Source organism: Camarhynchus parvulus, chromosome 12, assembly GCF_901933205.1.
Source record: "Camarhynchus parvulus chromosome 12, STF_HiC, whole genome shotgun sequence".
NCBI classification, from domain to species: Eukaryota; Metazoa; Chordata; class Aves; order Passeriformes; family Thraupidae; genus Camarhynchus; species Camarhynchus parvulus.
Window position 1 is genome coordinate 404,810 of NC_044582.1, and position 12,667 is coordinate 417,476.

At 43.4% G+C, this 12,667-nt stretch overlaps 1 protein-coding gene across 14 annotated transcripts in view; it reads left to right on the forward strand.

The window, feature by feature from the left end:
* The window catches only part of WNK2 (WNK lysine deficient protein kinase 2), a 113,969-nt gene that overhangs the window by 73,823 nt on the left and 27,479 nt on the right, over positions 1–12,667 (forward strand). For 11 of the 14 annotated variants that reach the window (XR_004061094.1, XR_004061095.1, XM_030956413.1 and 8 more), the window contains 2 exons: positions 5,023–5,067; positions 6,546–6,799. Coding sequence is in view for 12 of the 14 variants with exons in the window: in XM_030956413.1 (XP_030812273.1) it covers positions 5,023–5,067; positions 6,546–6,799 (299 nt within the window). In the remaining 2 variants the exon portion in view is untranslated. Of the gene's footprint in view, positions 1–5,022; positions 5,068–6,545; positions 6,800–12,667 lie in introns of those variants that run through there. The other 3 variants (XM_030956414.1, XM_030956409.1, XM_030956415.1) reach the window with 3 other exon arrangements.

Sequence of the window (12,667 nt, forward strand, 5' to 3'; positions counted from 1 at the left end):
TCTCTTTCACACATGTTTGGACTCTGAAGACATGCATGTAGCAAGCTGATACAATTCTAGAAGGTCACTGGAGGGTATAACTTCCATACAAGGGCTGTATTAACTCGATATACAGTACTGTTTATATCCACTCTATTTTCTTTAATTTTTTCCCCGCTCTTTGCATGTGGAAATGCTGAGACAACAGTGCTCCAGCTAGTTCTTTTCAAATCTCTGTCCCAGGTGGGCTTTTCCCCATGCAGTCTCTTTAATTACTTTAAGTGAGCGATTTTTTAATGGAATCATAAGATGCAGGAAGATCTGGTTACTCTAAGGGAGAGTCCCATCAACTTTTTGTGTAAGCTGATCTGGCTGAAGCACTTGACTCAGTTTATTTTCTTATGACCTTATGTGACCTCGGAGATGAAGTCAATTAGCAGTTCATCAAAGCATAAATAAGTAAAAAGCAATATCAGATATTCAGATGATACTTGGAAATGGATTGTTAGGATCCAGGAGTTTTATCTCAAATAACTGTGCACCTTCTATTTGTACCCTACTTGTCTGACTTATAAAGTAATTGGCAATTCTACCAAACAATATCAAGCTACTTAATGAAAAAATCAGACTTTTTTATCCGATTATAGATGCTGCTTTTTAGGCAAACAGATTTTGCTTGTACAATAAAGATATGTTGTGCTGAACAGGTACTATAGGCCACTTACATATAACCTTAGAAGGGCTGATAACATTTTTGAGAAAGTGTTTGGTTAAATAACTGTGGGTTTACAGGAGTATCAGATCTCCCCTTGGAGTTCTGCACTGCTCATTACTATCCAAATGGGTCATGTCAAAAGCGCAAGACCACTCCAATACACTCCTCCTAATTTTATGAATAAACAGTATTTTAAGAAATAATCTCAAAACTTTTTTGTTTGAGCTCCCTGAAAGCACAAACACTCAGGTGACTGACGTTTACAGAATTTATTATCATGTAAGCTTTTCATGACTGGTGATGTCATGAGACAATTCTGCATTTAGGGATTTTTTTCTTGAGAACCTGAGGAGAATTCTCAGCTCCCAAATATTCCTGTTTGGTGTTATAGTGGCCACAGTAATTTCTTCTTCTGCACATGTAATTCCCAGAAGATGCTTCATTAATCTTCCATGGAATTACTATTCAGTAGGATGCAAAAGGTCTGGCAATAAAAACCAGTGAATTAAAAATGTTTGGGTGCATGGATGTTGTGAATGAAACCAAGGGAATATGTAAATCCTTTAAATTGTGAAGTTTCCTCATGCTTAAATAACTCAGCATGACTAATTGCTTTCTGTTCTCAGCCCATGTGCTCTCTCAGGGTCTGGGTGTGTACAGGGGGAGGTTTGGCATCCCTCATCCCTGAGTCACACCAGGAGATGGGTGCAGTTCAGGCACTTAATGTGACACTGCAACCCTGGGTCACCCCTGAGGGTCCCAGTCCTGAGAGCACAGCTTGGCTGCCAGAGGAGCCTCTCACCTGAGGTGCCTCTCACCTGGGGAGTTTGGCAGGTCCCCATGGCTGAGCTGTGGGCAGGGTTTGGTGGGGCAGGAGGCTATTCCAGCTTGTTTTCCTGTGAGCCCAGCAGGGGGATGTGTGCATTCCTGTCCTTCCCCAGGGTGGCTGGGGTTGGGACAGCGGCGGGCAGGACGGACAGTAGGATGTTCTGTGGAGCTGGGATCCAGAGCAGCTGTGTCTGGAGCCTCAGGAAAAACAGTGCTCGAGGAAGGCCAGGTTGGATGGAGCTTGGAGCAGCCTGGTCTAGTGGAAGGTGTCCCTGCCCATCGCAGGGGTTTGGAAAAGGATGTGCTTTTAAGGTCTTCCAACGTAAACCATCCTTTGATTCTGTTATTTGAAGGTGATGATGTTGGCAATACCAGCTGGCTCATCTTCCTTTCCCTCTGCAAGAAACATCAGTGTACCCAGCAGGCAGGCAAAGCCAAGCATTTGCATTAAGTGCTAAACATGTTTGCATCCATAGCCCATGCCTGGAAGTGTCCCAGGACAGGCTGGATGGGGCTTGGAGCACTTTAGATAGTGGAAGATGTCCATGCTCATGGCCATGGCAGGGGATGGAACTGGATGGGCTTTAAATCCCTTCCAACCCAAACCATTGCAGGTAGGATTCCATCCTCTGTGCAGTTGTACAGGGCTGGGACATGACTACCCAGTGCCAGCAGCTCGGTGGCACCTCCAGACAGTATGGAGTCCTGGGTCTATTCCATTAGTCAAGGTTTCCCTGGTATTTTTTTTTTGTTTGAGAGCTGTTGGGAAACACTGTGCTGCATTTTCAGAAATGCTCCGAATCTGTGTGTTTGGTTAAGGAAAACCAGCCCTTTGGCAAGGTGGGATATGCCAGCGGGAGACCTGCTGCGCTGGCAGAAAAGTTGGCAACTTTAAAAATAAATGTTCAGATGGATTCAAAACAGTATCACAAGGATCTTGCTCTGGTTACAAGATCCATCAGACTTGAACACTTTCACAGTGTTCTGCAGGACATTTTGATCCATGTCCAACATTGACTTCACTTTTGTATGTTTCATGAAATAAAATATTTTTGATGGGCTTTGGCATAATTTTATCCTGAAAAAATTATTTTGCATAATTTTTCCTGGGCTAAACTGCAAGGGTGCCTTAGGGAAGACTTTTCACTGATTGTGAGTGGAATTTTCAAAGCTCCGTTTGGCTTAGGCTTGGAATCTTGTGTAATGCAATTTTTTGCCGGGTTTGTAGCAATTCATATACTGTATATGCATATGCAATTATGGAAATGGTCTAGCAGTTTATTGCCATTTCCATTTTTTGTAGCTTTCCAGCTTTTTGGCAGCTGTTAGTGCAAATATGGGACAGTGGATTTTTTCTGTTCTGTATAATGGCTATTTAATTCCTCAGATAAGAGATCTGGAATTGGAGGTAAAATGCTCTGCTGAACTTTCACAGTCTTACATTAAATCTTAATTATGATTCATCTCCTTAACTTTACTGTTCTTAAACATGTTAATTTTAGCAGTAATACAATTAATTGGGTGAATTAGATTTACAAAGTGAATTTTTAATTGAATTTCAGTTCATAACCAACCATGGCTGATAACTGTCAGTCCCTGCTTGAGGCAGTCTCACCGCTTAGGGAATGTTTCCCATCTCCCAAGCCCCACACTGGAGTGATGCTGCCAGAAGGAGCAGCTCTCTTCTCGGTGCCTGACTCTCCTGTGATATTTTCCTCAGAGCTGGAGCCCCTCATGCAGGTGTTTCGTGAGTGTGTTGAGTATTGCCACTTCTGTCACCTCCCCAGGTCGGGTTTGGCACCTGAGGTGCTGGGAAACCTGTGCCTGGCTGTGCAGGAAGCAGAGGGGTCGGCAATGAAGGTGATTTTACACACATTTGAGCACGTACTGCAGTCAGCTGCCTGCTTTTATTTCTCGCGGGCAGGTGCTTTCCATTTGCATTCCTGTTGTGCTAAGAAGTGCCTGTTGCTGCAGGAAATAGCCTCTAGGATTGCTGCTGTGGCCACTGCCGTCGTGGGCACTTGTTTCCGTTGCGGGAATTGGTAGCTTACTTTGGGATAGGCAAGGTAAGGTATATCCGAGGGAAAAGAGAGCAAAAGATAAAAGAATACAAGACAGATGGTTGAGTTGTGAATGTGACTGTGTTTGCTATCTGGGCTTTGAAATGAGAACTGAACTTGGTCATGCTTGTGTTGTTGTAGTCACGTCCTTCTGATTTCCTCAGATAGAAATCCATATGAACTATATGAAATAATAAGAAATTCTTTCAGAGCAGTCCTCTGTTCCTCATGCCACCCATATATAAGCACAAACATCTCTTCTCCCTTACTTCCTCCCTCCCTCGTTTCTTTACTTTCTCTTCCTCAGTCTCTGACTGAAATCGCTTCCTTCTCCTCTGAAGACTCATTCAGGGCCTGTGTCAGCCTGGACCTGCAATCTCTGAGTTTAAAGCTGCATTTCTGGCACAGTAACAAAACGTTACACCACTGTTTACTCTAGAGAAAAAGCACATCATCCTCTATCTTACTTTTTTGCCCCAGTCTGATTTTGTTCATGGTTTCAAGTGCTTCTTCCCAATGAACCCACCATAGCCCATGTCAGACACTCATCTCCCCCCATCCCATAACAATATTCTTCTTATCAAGTCCAAAATACCTTTCAGGAAATTTTGGCACCCAAATAGCAAAGGTGCCAATGTCTGGCAAGATCTGACAGTCGAGTCGGGGTCTCGGCACACTTCTGGCACTCTGCTATCTAGCAACAGACTGTAAAATCATGATGAATGATGGAACAAGACAATAATGAAAAAAACAAGTAGTTTAGTTAAATTAAAACTTGGCTACCCTGATGGATTATTTTTCTGCACTTGGACAAAGCATAAGGGAAACTCATTCACAGTTCCATTCAATTGAAGTTCAGAGTTTCACATTTAGACACAAATCCTACAAATAAACTATTTGGAAACAATTGGCCTCAGACCTGCAGAACAATGTATCTTTTTGGACTTGTAAAACAAGATTTTTAGGGTTGTTTTATGGTTTGTCTTTGCAGCCAGACTAGCTTGACTTGTTCCTGAAAGCATTTTTGGCCTCCAATCACAAACTAAATTGACATTATTTCCTGCATTAATAGGAAACAAATCAAAACCTTGTATTAGGAAGCCAAGGCAATTTGGGGAAAAAAAAAGAAATTAAAACAATTTAAAAAAAATTAAAACCAACCAACCAAAAAAACCCAAACAAATGCGTCTTTAAGTCATGAGCCCTTGCTTTTGGCATGTTGTGGTACTTCCCAAAGCTTTTGAATGGCTGCACATTAAGAAAGGTTTGAGCTGTCCAGTTATTTAGGCTTCCTTTACTCACCTGAACTGCTGACTTTGTCTGTCCTTTCTTGCATAATAACTACTTTCTGATTGCTTAAAAGTACAGAAGCTTGTCCGTCTGATTTGTTGTGTTTAGTCTTACCTAATTCTGTGTGTCTTGTATTGTTTTACCTTGTAGGGTCCACCTTGAAACGACTATGTCTAGGCAAAGATCACAGTAGTAGTAACTATCCCGTTTTTGTTTCTCAGTATTTCCTTCATGGCATGGGATGTTCTTTGCTTTTTATTATTGTTTTTTACTAAAAGCTAATTGTTTAATAACTAGAGCTGATGCACTTACCAGAAGCTAGACTATAAATTGTGATACTTTGAGAGTAATGCATGTGCTGTGATGTTTTGGGAACCTTGCATGCTGCAAGAGAGTCGTGGTGTTCTGTGTGTGAGACCGTGCACGCATGCGGCCAGGGAACTGGGTCCAGTGTCTGTCTCTGAAATACACACCTCTATATGACTGCAGTTCTCTGCTGGAGGAATTGATAGCTTAAAACCACTCCAGCCCCCTTGAGCTGCATGAAATATTAAACACCAATTGAAGAGCTTTCTTCTAAAAATCCTTACTTTTCTCACTTTTACCCCAAGTGAAGGAAAAGGAATTGAGCAGTATTCACTTAGAAGTGACATTGCAGGTTGAATGCATGATCATTTAAAGGTTATTAATGTACTTTATATAACTGTAGGACTAATTAGTGTACTTGGTTTCATTGGCTGGTAACTGATTAACAGAGAAAATATTCCATGTTCATGTTTGCTTATACAATCATTTTACTACAGTTCTATGAACTTTTTGCTTGGAGAGATGGTCTTTATTTCCAATCTTTAGCTGTCTCAAGTATGTTAGCTGAGAAGTTACTTTACATTTTCTGTTTAGGTCAAATTCAGACTCCTTCAGTTGCAGTCCCCTGCTGAGCTTGCTGTGTCAGACTTGTAGTCACTAAGCAGAAAAAGGGCAGATTTTTTTTTTTACTAGTTCTTCTAGAAAGAAGTGAACATACATAATTAAATGTCTATCAGTACTCTTCCTGACTGCTTTTATCTATACCAAAAGTTCTCTATCTTTGTCTCAAACAGTCACCCTGCCCACTACAGCCTCTCTCCTCTCTCTTCTATACTTTCGTGGTCCTAATGGGGTTTTCCCCCAAAATACACAAATAGCCATGTGAATGGTCCTGGCATCATCGAGAGAGGTGGTGGGCTCCCAGAGGAGCAGGAACCAGCCCTGCCTGTAACCTCTGTGACAATAACATTTTTCCAGGAGGACAGTAAACTTAGGCAAGTGAAATAAATGGTAAATTAATTTTATAAATGCTTGCAATGTTAGCAATACATCCCACCTCCCTCTTCCTCATGGTAGTGCCTGAGGAGATGTTGTATGGGATGTCAGCTTTATGGGGCTGCATTCCTGGCTTCACTCCCTGTCCCTAATTTCACCCAAGACAAATTAGTAGCCAAGGTAACATGATGTGATAGAAAATGCAAACCCACTGGACTTGGACCATTTCTTTAAGCAAAGGTGTTCTGCAGCCAGGAGGGGGAGGGTTAGAAATCCGAAAAGCCACCACTGGAGTGGCAGTAGGTGAGAAGGGGTTTGAGCTGCAGGGGTAAGGCAGAGACACCATCTCAGCTCTCTGTGTGATTTTCCAGGATCCTCGACCAACAGCCTGGTGACGTGTCCTGAGCCCCTCCCGCAGTCGACGCTGCAGGTTCAGGCCAACAACAGTAACAACAAGAAAGGGACGTTCACAGATGACCTGCACAAGCTGGTGGACCAGTGGACGAGCAAAACTGTTGGAGCTGCACAGACAAAACCTTCTTTAAACCAACTGAAGCAGAACCAAAAAAGGCAAGACATGGAGCCAAAGGCTAACCCCATGCAAATGCAGAATGAGACGTGTGGAGTAAGTGGCCCTCCTTGAAGGACATACCTTTTACTATGTGTCTGACAGCCTTTGCAGAACTCAGATGTGGAGGAGGACATAGACTAAAATTACTCCAGATAAATGCTTTCTATAAATGTCCAGCTCTTTTCATTCAGTACTAAATCAGTCTTTTTTTAATTGTCCTTTTGAATAATCTTAAAGGATATATGGGCAGCAATATATATATTTTAAAATTCCAAACTGCTTATATAACAGCGATGCAGAGCAATACTCCTATCGTTATCATCTGTTGCTCAACTTCAGTTTCAGCTATTAGTAAAGTTTTCTTTTCGGAGCAGGGGCTGGTGGCTCTGTGGTTGTTTGAGAGCCATTGTTTAAGTGGAATTGGAGTGAGTTCTGTGCTGGGAGAGGGGACAGCTGGGAGGCTGCTGACCCTTGCTTGTTGGAGAATACCATCCTCAGAAATGCTGTCAAAGTATCCTACAACAAATAAGGAACTGGAAAGGCCCCATTGGTCCCTTTCTGTTCTCAGCAGCAGGACAAAGCCATTGCAGATGCATCGTGTCTGCATTCAGTGCTGCTGAGGGCTGATACAGAGGCAGCACAGCAAGAAATGAGCACATGTCCAGAATCCTAGTTCACCATTCTGGCCCACCCTGGTCTGGGTTTCCAGATCTCCTCACTTGTTGGAGAGTAATATGACTAGTAATTTTTGCTGGGTTCATTTTCTTGGAAGACTGCAAATTGAGCCAAAATAGAGGAAAATAACAGTGAGGAGCTGTTTTGTAATCCCCTAAAAGCAAGAGAACTAGATCTGGATAGCAAACCACTACCTTTTTGGGATGTAGAAGGAAAAAATCCTGTAGCAGTAGTAGCTCTGTAGCTGTTGGTGAGGTGAAATGTACCAAAGCAGGAACCTCACCAGTGCATCTGCTTTGGTACCTGCTGCTTCCTGAGTCAGTAAATAATCCTTTTGCTCAGTAATGCTTTAACCAGCTCAGGAGTAAGCAATGTCTGCTTAAGACCCTAACAGTTCTCATAAAATAAGTCAAAGTTGGTGCTAGTCAACCCAAACTAAAGATTTCCATAACGAGGCAGGGAGGGTACAGATTTAGTTAAGTCACTTCTTACTTTCTTTTGATGCACTTTTTTGTAGCATTTTGGTGTCTTTCCCCTGAGACCACTGCAGAAGTTTGAAGTATTAGATGTGGATGTTTTGCCCACCTGTCTCTCTGGAGAAATGAGTGGTTATTTTACATATTTAAATCATCTGTCACTATCAATTTAGGATGGATTTTACCTCCTGCAGTTTTGGTGTCTCTGTCTCAAAGCCTGTGGAGAAAGCAGTGTGAGAGTAGCAGGAATGTCCCTATCTCAGTAGACTGGATCTTGGAGGGTTTGTGTCTTTCTTAACCATGGCAGTTGTTCCAGGGAATCAGCAGAGCTGACTGAAGTTTTTTGGAGGTGATTTACCAGGAGCATGGAGAGGTTGGGATTCCCTGCTCTTCATTTTGCATTGTTCCTTGTTGTGTGGAGGAGTGGCATCAGCTGGAGCCCTGGGGTGGGTGAGACCTGGGGTGGTTTGGGGCATGAAGTCCTTGTAAGGATCATGCTGGCTGCAGCAGAGATGCAAGGGCAGATGGCAAACACTGTTGGTGTACTTTTTGTTGAGTGTTTTGGCCACTAAGATGGCACAGGATGCTGCAGGTGGCAGGTATGATGTACAAGAGTTTGACAGGGGTTGGTTTGGGAGTTGAGCATTTTTTTGCTGTTTGTACCCTCTGAAATTGGCCCTAACTGGGAAATTGAAGTTGAGGGAGAAGAGGGCTGCATGGTGTTGGAGAGAAGTAGCCAAAGGAGGAGGAAGGGAGCAGCATGAGAGAACTCCTAGTGTGGACAGCTGGACAAGTAACCTGTGTGTATCGGAGGGATGAGCTCCATGGGGAGATGGCCATGTGGTGAATCACAGCTGAGTCAACTGGAAAGACAAAAAGAACTTGGGAAATCACATAAAGGATGGAAAAAATAGCTTTCCAAGAGAGAGAGAATCTGAAGCTCAGGATGTACTTCTTCAGTTCATCTGGTAACACCATCTTTTGTCGCCTCTTTTGATCAAAAATGCCTTTGCAAGAAAAGAATAAGGAGCACTAAGCAGATTTCCAGCCCATCAGAGAAGGTTATAAGGTTTTATGTTGGAAATAAAGGCTGGATAAGTAGGAAACAAGGTGATTCTTATGCTTTTTGTGGGTTTATTTTTAACTGGAACAAACTAGTACTGAGTTGTTAGGGTGGGCTGTCTCACATGGGCTTAGTTTTGGGAAAAGCTGTTGTTTTGGGAAAAGTGGTCCCTTGTGATAGTCACAAATGAGGGGCTGGGGGTGGCAGGATTTGTACCTTCGCTTCTGCCTTGTCTCTGGGGATTATTGTAAAGAGAAATGCTTCCCAAAAGGGTTTCATACAGGAGCAGAAGTGAAGGGAGTTGTCCCACAATGAAAAATACATTAAACAAACAAACAAAAAACCCAGAATGTTATCTATACATTTAAATAGAAAAATAAATTTTTCACTTTAAAATTTTCTCTTGCTGTTCACCTACTGGCAGTTGTGTGGCTGACTCAAAATCTTCTCTTTCCCCCTGGAACAGAGGACTCACTTCCCTGAGTTATCTCTTCTTTACTCAAGACTCCTTCTACCACTAGCAGCAAATTGTTTGCTGTGAATAAAATATATTATTTTTTAACTAAGTGAAAGGTACTCTTTAAGACTGGAAATAGAAGAGAAACTGGTCGTGTGTTAAATAGGAGTGAGTGGTTTTCTTTTCATCCTCTGCCATCAGAAGTGTAGACAGCAATAATGTAATTGGCATGTAAAGGAAAACTTCACATTCTGCTTTGTTTCTATGGAAGTTACCAGTCCATTTGCCTGCAAATCCTGGTTGATCATATTAGAAATCTGGGGGAGACCTTTCATAGGGGGAGAAGCCTTCATCCAATTGTGTCACAGGAGCATTGAAATGTACCTTTTCAAATGGTTTTATGAAACATGGAAATGCAGGTAGATTCTCAGAAGCAGCAGTTTGAAATGCAGTAGGAAATATTAGAACCAAGGTCAAACTGCCCGAGTGATTTCTCTATGTGATCTTTGTGAAGATATGATGAAATAATCACTTTTACAGGTAATTTTGGTTAGCATTAGTCAAGAAATAAGTTTAGGAATATGAGCTGCCTTCTGTGCAAAGAATACTGAATATTGTGTACTTAAAGACACTATTTGGAGATGCCTGAGAATGACGGGCTTGCCGAAAATGTTTTCTATTCTCCATGCAGTGTGTAGCTCCACGGGTTTTACAGGAAAAACATCACCTCCAAAAAGGCTGAAACATGTTCCCAGTGCATAGTGAGGTTGTTTCTGAAGACACACAGGTCTGTGTCACTGGGTGATGGGAGCTGGGGGCTTGGACATCTTCAGCAGCATCTGAACCTCTGCTGGCATTTCCTGACTCGTGGGCTTGGGTGTGCTGCTGGGAGCAGCTGGGCTGGACATGGCCACGATGCCAAAACCAAGCCATAGCCCCTTCCCTGTGTCTTCCCTCTCCGTTGGATTGGGAAAATAACAAAAAAATGAATCTGTATTTGAAACTATTCAACACTGCCTTGGTCTGAATAGTTTTCCAGGGAATTGGAAAAGCACACACACATCTCTTCAGGAGTGCCTAAAAGCTTTGGGGTTTCAACAAACTGGGCAGAAGTGATAAAAGAGATATCCATCTCTTCTATCATCCTTACCAGCTCATGTTGGCGGCCAGCTCTGACTCTGCCCTGTGACTCAGTTTTGTTTCAGCAATAGCTGGTCCGCACAGAAGGAAAACACTGATGCTAATGGGGTAGCCAGCAAAAGAAAAACTGTCTAAATCCTGCCTTTTCAAATGGGTTGTGATAGTTGTGGTCAGCTTTCACAACAGAATTACCTGGTTTCCTCCATTCTGATATAAACCCAGAAGTATTTATGGTGTTGGTATGTCACACCCAGTGCTTGGTTGTGTAGTTTGACAGTACTGGAGCTGTAAGTATCCCTGGGGGTAGTAGCACTTTGAGGTTTGCCTGGAAGAGCACAGGAAAAATTATAACAAGTCCAAACAACAGATTTGGGGTATTTGAACTACCCTAGTCTTTGTCTTGTGAAGTTTTTCCATTTTTACCATTGTTTTCTGGTATGTTGTTCTCTGTGTATGTATTATTCTTGTTTTCTAAATGAGTTTGTGTGATTATTTGGGGGAAGGGGAATAAACAGCCACAAAGGAAAAACTGCCAGGAGAAGGCAGGTGTGGGGGAAGCAGGAGCTGGTGGCTGGTACCTGCAGGGACCTGTGCAGGTGCTCAGAGCAGAGGTTTGTCGGTGCAGGGAGAGTTGGGTGCGTGCAGGTGAGGAGGTGGCACGAGCAGAGGTGTGAGGGTGGCAGGTGAAGGTGCCGCTGTCTCTCTTGGCTCAGTGAGTTCATGGCTTCAGCAGAGGAGCCTAGTGGAGATGTAGAGGGGAAGAGCTTCCCTTCCTACACATATGACACATGGCACCCTGCTCTCCTGAGACCCCACCCTCAGGACTGCCTGTGGGTCTGGGGCCCTGAGCACAGGGAGGCCCTGGGGATGCTGTGAGGGCTGGAGCTGCCCAGGCAGGTGTGACAGGAGCCCAGGGGGGCTCTCAGCTGTGCTGGGGACCGTCACCCCCGGCAGCTCGGGCTCCCCCTCAGGTGAACCCCTGACCATGGACACAGCACTGTGCAGCACAGGGGCATCCCTGGCTGTCATCCCACATCAGCCTGGCTGGTTTGAGATGCTGAGCCAGTGCTGTTCAGGACTGTGCTGTGATCCCAGCAGAGCGATGCACAAACTCTTTCATCACTGCCTGAATGTCCATCTGCTGCCCTTTGAACGGGACCAGCAAAGGGACTTGCAGTCTTATGGCTTTCCTGGAGCTAGGAAATCCACAGCTTTGGGGCTGCTTTTCTGGCATATGTTAATTCTGATGTTTCAGTCAGCACCTCCATGCAGGAATTGATGGGATGTGTGGGCCTCCATCAGTGTTGAGTCATCAGAATTGGTTAAAAAGGTGATGGTTAAAAAAGGCCATACCCAAGAGGCTTCTACCGAGGGAAAGATGCAAGAACCAGGTGCCATGGCTCTTAAAGTGTGTATTTAGCTCACTTGAAGCATAGGAGGAAGGTAGAGGAAGCAAAGTTAAACCATTAACATGTGTTTGTCATGACATTGTCAGGTTTAATGTGTATGTGTAATGTTGGGTTTGGGGCATGACAATTTTTTTCTGGTCACACATCTGTAGCATTAAATGCAGCCACTGCTTTACTGAGGAATTCAGCTGAGAAGGAAAAAGTTCAGAACTGGAATGAGTCAGATTTCTCAGGACTTTAAAAGAGCTGAAAATAAGGTTTTTCAAATTAATTTTACAAAGGGCAAAAATGTAACCTCACATTTTTAGTGCCACTGAGTAATCTCTTGCTAGTACAGTCCAACTCCTGGCCCTGCACAGGGCACCCCAACAGCCCCACACATGCCTGAGAGCATTGTCCAAAATGCAGCATTTTCACAAACATCTGTTGGCATTCCTCACAGGTGCTTAGTTCAGTGGAAACCACCATTTTGAGGATGCTAAAACAATAATCTAATAACAGCATACGGAAGTCTGCAGGTCTTAAAATTCCTCTGTGTTTTGGTTTGGAAAGACAGGAGTCTGCTAAGGAAGGCAGGAGCCTCCCCTGAAATGGAGAATGTAAACCCTCCCCACCCCTCTGAATTGCTGTAATTTTAAATTAAGGGGCTCTCAGGCAAAAATATGGGAGCAGGAAATAACAGTTCTTTAATAGGGAAGAAAT